Source organism: Taudactylus pleione, unplaced genomic scaffold (genome assembly GCF_031769625.1).
Source record: "Taudactylus pleione unplaced genomic scaffold, aTauple2 ptg000181l, whole genome shotgun sequence".
NCBI lineage: Eukaryota > Metazoa > Chordata > Amphibia > Anura > Myobatrachidae > Taudactylus > Taudactylus pleione.
In genome coordinates this window covers 1,683,076-1,689,430 of record NW_028284583.1, presented here as the reverse complement: position 1 = coordinate 1,689,430, position 6,355 = coordinate 1,683,076, and the positions used below count along the sequence as shown (strand labels likewise).

Here is a 6,355-nt window from a genome sequence, read left to right as displayed (position 1 = left end):
AATTCTGACAGTACTTTTCGCCTGTTCTGCATTCGCCACTTGCCGTTTTCGCGTGTTTTGTAATTGAATATGGCGAATAGCGGGGAAGCGCACAATAAGTTTCTGCGTCCAAAAGACGCAATGTCAGTGAAAAGTTCGGCAGGCAAAACTTTCCGCTGGTGCGAAACTAATTGAATACCACCCACAGTCCTCATGTAACCCTAACAGTGCATGTTTTCCAAATCATCTAGCTGGAGCACAGGTGTGTTATTTGACTAACACAGTGTTGGCTAACCTTGACACTCCAGCTGTTGTGGAACTATATATCCCAGCATGCCCTGCCACAGTTTTAGCATGCCCTAATAGCAAAACTGTAGCAGTGCATGCTGGGTTATGTAGTTCCATAACAGCTGGAGTGTCACGGTTAGCCAACACTGGACTAACACAATAGAGCTACATGTGGAAAGAAAAAATGCAGCATTTCAGAAACACTTGTACAGTATAGAAAAAATTCTCAGTGCTAATAGCACTGGGGTCTATCAGCTCCTCTGGGGAGTGGGGTGACTTTCTCCAAAAATCCAAACAGAGTGGTTTTGTGGTAAAACCACTGTGACTTTAGCCCCATGAGGTATATGTACCATGGCTTGAGCTATTGCAAGATACTGCTACTAATATCTGGAGATGCAGCCTACTCAGAATAGGCGTTATCTCAAGGGGGCATGCCACATATGTATGCATAACCTTTCTGTACTTCACTTTATTGGACTCTCCAGGTGTAATGGGTAGCAAGTGCGAACCTACATGAAAATCTAAATTCCACATACTACACACATGCAGTAAAACAAAGCATAATTGTGTGCTGGATAGTTGGACTAAAGGCCCCCATACATCAGAGATTGATTGCAGCAATCGTGCAATTTGCAATCGATTGTGTATAAAAATCTTTCCCTTTTTCAATCGATTGCAGAATTGCCACAATCGATTGAAAAAGGGAAAGATTTTTATACACAATCGATTACAAATTGCACGATTGCTGCAATCAATCTCTGATGTATGGGGGCCTTAACAATCAGGCCCTATGTGAGTATCCATCTATGCTACTCAGGGGTCTATGTATAAATAATTGCGGTACTGCCGCGATTATTAACGTTCCAACTCGCCAAAAATATTTTAATTTTTAATGAAAATATCCCGGCTATGTACTACTGGGAACTTGCAGGGACAGCGATTGCGGTAACCGCTTTCCCTGTGAGTTATATCTCTGTCATTTCGGAGAAGTCTTTCACTGAAGTGAAAGACTTCCCAGAGGGAGGCTGACACTGCCCATGTGCACGGCGTCAGCTTCCAGAACTGGGCGGGGGCTGGGGGGGAAAGATAGAAATATCTCTCCTGCAACGGGAGCGCCCATAGGCAAATAGTAGTTTACACCATCTAAAGATGGTGTAAACTACCGGGGCTATACTCCGAAAAGCTTAGTTTTTTGGAGTTTAGTATATAGGGGTCGGGTTGTAGTCCCCATCGATAATAATGGGGACTGCAATCTGAAGTGCTAATTAGCACTTTGCCGAAGATTTCTGTGAAATCTCCAGCAATGTACCATTAGTACATAGGGTCGATACATAAAATGATGCAGAAACTGCAGTTTCTGCATAATTTTATGTAAAAAAAATGGCCTGATACATATGCCCCCAAATGTGAGTAATGTAAGAAATGTTTATTAGTAACAGTTGTAACTGGAATGTTGAAAGTTACAACAGTATCTTGAACTAATGGACTCAAAATGATCTCTGCAGCTAAAGATCGCCACCTTGAGGCAAGATTTGTACTGCAGTTGCTCATCTAATATTTTGTAATCTTGGCTTTTTACAAATATCTATGTATAAACTAAAGTATGTTTGCTAAGCATGTTTTAAACTATGCTTTATGCATGGATCACATGGTCATATTCTGTATAGCAGCAATATATTTATCCAGAACCAATATCTACCAGCAGTAACTATTCCAAAGCCATAGTGTATTTTATGTCTATAATCATCCTAGCTTTGACTCTTCTCTGACTCCCACTTGTTCTCTTCTTCCACAACTGTGTGTTAACTGATATTGGGATCACCAAAGCAGAGAACAAGGAAACGCCCATGTTTGTCTTTGAACCAGACTACCACCACTTTATCCCAGTGCACATTTGTGCCATCTACAGCTGATTAAATCATTTTGACACCCTAAATTGTTTTGTTTATGTAACCTCATGTCCTCCTTGCAACCTTCTGTATAAGTTATTAATAATAAGGAGCAGAAAATGTACCAAGGTAGCATGCATTATATTATATGTAAAATAACAGGCCAGTATATACAGTATAGTGGTAACAACACTGGGTGGTATAAAAAATTATTTTACATAAGTACAGTAAATGAGCAAAGCTATAATTCAGTGTAATACCGTCCTGTGACAGTATAAGTCATACAGGGGGAGGTGTATGTAGCCTTCCAGAGAGCTAAAGTAAAGAGATTGGTTGTTTTGCGCAATCAGATTCTGCCATTTATCTAGTACAGGAGGAAATGTATCAAACTATGTAGAGAGATAAAGTGGATGGAGATAAAGTACCAACCAATCAGCTCATCACTGTAATTTTTCAAACACAGCCTGCAAAATGACAGAAGCTAATTGGTTGGTACTTTGAAATGACAGTTAAGGTGCCCATGAACTAGACCAGAGGTTCTCAAACTCGGTCCTCAGGACCCCACACAGGTCACGTTTTCCAGGACACCCAGCAGGAGCACATGTGTATTCATTACTCACTGACACATTTTAAAAGTTCCACAGGTGGAGATAATTATTTCACTTGTAATTCTGTGAGGAGACCTCGAAAACATGCACTGTTTGTGGTTCTGAGGACCTAGATTGAGAACCTGTGCACTAGATGATTAAGTTGAACGATTGAACGATAACATCTATCGTTTAGACATCTATCATCGTGCAAACATGCTGGTCAACCTGACGATAACGTCAGGTTGAGCATGTTTGCAGATGATTGATGAGCCTGCACTGAACGACTGCTCGTTCAGTGCAGGCTCATCACATAATGACAAACGACTGCACAATTACAATGTCGTAATCATGCAGTCGTTTTCATGTCTGCTAGTGGATGGGCAGCTTAAGAAGTTGATTGTTTGCTTTAAGCAATTACTCTACTTTTTCTCTCTCAAAGGCTTGATACATCTCCCCTACAACAGAGGTATGAAGGCCTGATTCAGAGATGGTTGCAATGCCGATGTTTTCGCAAATGGATGTTTGTTTTATAACTGCGCATCTGATGTGATGGTCCTGCAATGGCAGTCGCAGTGAGGATTTATTCCAAATGCGATTGACCGGCAGGGACTGTCTGTGGCTGGCAATGGAGGTTGGTGATACAAACGCATGCATGTTGTGACCATTTTATGGGGTGTGTCTCATACGCAGCGCAAAGGCTCTGGCGTCTCAATTTCGATGGTCATTCTAAATAACCATAGGGTTATAGGATACAAGAGAAAAGACAGAAAATTCTATTTTGGGGCACTCTTATAGTTAAATTGAAATACGTTTATCCAAAGCTACGCACAGCCATAAATAGAAAAGAGCTACAATTTTGTTGAAATATATTTTCTCAAGGGGGAGATATACTTAGCCTTGGAGAGAAATAAAGTATCAACCAATCAGCTCCTAACTGTCACATTACAGGCTGTTTGAAAAGTGACAGTTAGGAGCTGATTGGTTGATTCTTTATCTCTCTCATATGCATAGTACATCTACCCCATATAGATGTGTTTATGTTTGTCTAAAAATACACTATTTGTTTTATTTATTACAATATAAGCTGTTTAAATATTTCAATTTAACAATAAGAGTGTCCCAAAAGTCTTTCCTCTCTTCTTCTTGTGTCCTATGATCCTATACTGATGCACCAACAACCCAGTAAATCTGATACCTATGGACATTATTGTTGGTATCTTGAAGACATGTAATATACTTACTAAACTACTACATTTAGAATCCATTGCGGAATCTCCATTTTTCCTATAACCATAGGGTCACTGAAAAGTTTGATGATTGAATGATGTGCGACCAATGTTTGCGTTTTTGCACGTTACCGGTGGATCTGAAGCTGGCCACACACATGGCGATGTGCTGATGATCAGCTGATGTGTATGATTTGGCGTGTACTCTCCGCAGGAGCTCCCCGGCAGTCATGAGCACGATTTGGTCCAAAATACTGCCAATTTGACTTCCAATCTCACGATCCATCGGATCTTATGAATCGTGAGTTTCATCTTGACTTTCCCAAAACAAAAGAAGAGGCTCTTCATGATTGGTGGTAAATTTAAATAATAATAACAAAGGGAGGAGCTAGCCACCATTTTAACCCTGTGCACATTCTGTTCTGCTACTAGTGAGGCTAGGTGTATACCAGCTGAAACCTGTACATTGCTACTGTGCTCTGCTTTGTATTTGGCTTTTACCTTTTTCCAAAGTGTCTTCTACCTGCAAGTGTGTGCTACCTGCATTCTATCGTGTTACTGAATTCTGTGCTGATGCATCCCTATCAGTATAAAGTGTTGGTCGCCCAAGCTGGGGTCCAGTTGATCCAGGAGAGGGCGCAGTGAAGGAGAAGAACATGCTGGACCAAAGAGTGGCTGCAGCAAAGGGATACCCACTCTCACATGTCCCTGCTGATGGAGATCAAGGACAATAACCCGAACGACTACCGTAACTACCTGCGCATGGATGACGCCACTTTCCAGGAGTTGCTGACTATGGTGACCCCCCACATCCAGAAGCAAGATACAAGGTGGTGGAGGGCAATCCCTGCTGAAGAGAGGCTAGTGGCTATCCTGAGGTACCTGGCTACAGGAAGGTCATTTGAAGACCTGAAGTTTGGGAGCCTCATCTCACCTCAGTCCTTGGGCATCATCATTCCAGAGACCTGCAAAGCTATCTTTAAAGTACTGCAGTACCAGTATTGCAAGGTAAGAAAAACTCTACAGATTTGTTTCTTGTCAAAGAGAAAGTTTTGGGGAGTTTTTTTGTATTTTTATTTTTTTTATTCAACTCTTTATCATAACTGTGACAGCCAATAAGCCAGCATTAACAAGACTGTGCTGTATAGCAGTCATATACATTTTAGTTGCAAGAACATTACACCACGTAATTTTAAATATATTACATAAACATGTGTATAAACAGTACAAAACAGCATTATCACCAAATTTTATCAATTCCAATAGGTAGCCTGCTGTATGTTGTACGGCAGGTCAGACACCACATTGAACAGGCCAATACACACATGGCACAAGTATAGATTGTGGCCCCGGCTTCCAGCAATCTATACTTGTGACGTGTGTAGTGACCTTGTCCAATTAGTGTCATCACCACCGTATAAGCATACAGCCTGCACCTATTGGGTGTGATGAAATTTGGTGATAGTACAGAAGAAGAAGAAAAAAAATAAAAATTATCGCAGCAACGCGGCAAATCCTCCTCTGACTCCAGCAGAGCATTGTAAATGGCCCTGCTTGTGGTTGGGGTGCTGGGTGGGGGAGTAATCTCCAACTGGGCTGGGGGGGCCTGACATAGGCATTTGGAGCATGGCAATAAAGCATAGGGATAGTAATATAGGTGAAGTTGTGCAAATTACTATTGAGGGATCAAATGAGAAGCTCATAGATGAGCCTATGGAAATTTTTGGAAGTTGCCGCATCCATTTTTCTCATCTGGCTATTAATGTGTGCAGTAAAGTCGTCAATATCATCAGGGGCTTTTTGAAGGATGCTTTCTGCTTTTTGTAGAAACAACTCCTCCTGTTCTGTGTGCTTTAGCTTTTTTTTTTTTTGGGGTGGTACCGAGGAGGATGATGCTCCTGGTTCAATGGGTGTGGTAATTGTGGTGACGTTTTCCACCTCGCTATCAAAGTTAGGTTCCGGCATGGTGGACAAATCAGGATATTGGCTGGGAGTCTATATATAAAAAAAAATAATAAAGTAATGTTTTTCTAAAAACGTATTTTTCTATTTTTCTAGTTTCCTAACACCATGGAAGAGCATTGCTGAAGAGTTTGAACAACGTTGGAGCTTCCCTAACTGCGGGGGAGCCATCGATGGAAAACACATCCTAATCAACTCACTTGCCAACACCGGATCATATTACTACAACTACAAAAGCTTCTTCAGCATCGTTCTCATGGCAGTGGTGAATGCCAACTATGAATTTTTGTTTGTGGATGTCGGCAAAAATGGCCGTGCTTCAGATGGTGTGTCCTTCAAACAGACTGCTTTCTACCAGAGATTAACCAACAAAACCCTCCACTTGCCATCACTGGACGAGACAAAGCACGGCCTAAATTAC

The 6,355-nt window shown here is 41.3% G+C and overlaps 1 protein-coding gene across 1 annotated transcript; it reads left to right on the top strand.

Moving 5' to 3' along the window:
• Positions 1–4,670: 4,670 nt before the first annotated feature.
• LOC148519809 (uncharacterized) lies at positions 4,671–6,099 on the top strand. The gene is made up of 2 exons (XM_088476059.1): positions 4,671–4,980; positions 6,031–6,099. Exons 1-2 carry the CDS (start codon positions 4,675–4,677, stop codon positions 6,058–6,060), a joined length of 336 nt encoding a protein of 111 aa, XP_088332185.1. The 5' UTR covers positions 4,671–4,674; the 3' UTR covers positions 6,061–6,099.
• The last annotated feature ends 256 nt before the right edge of the window (positions 6,100–6,355 follow it).

Bases quoted from the DNA above. Each gene is read 5' to 3' on its own strand.
- LOC148519809 (XM_088476059.1), top strand. From the start codon at position 4,675: ATGTCCCTGCTGATGGAGATCAAGGACAATAACCCGAACGACTACCGT. The intron at 4,981-6,030 runs GTAAGAAAAACT...CTATTTTTCTAG, and splicing joins TGCAGTACCAGTATTGCAAG to TTTCCTAACACCATGGAAGA.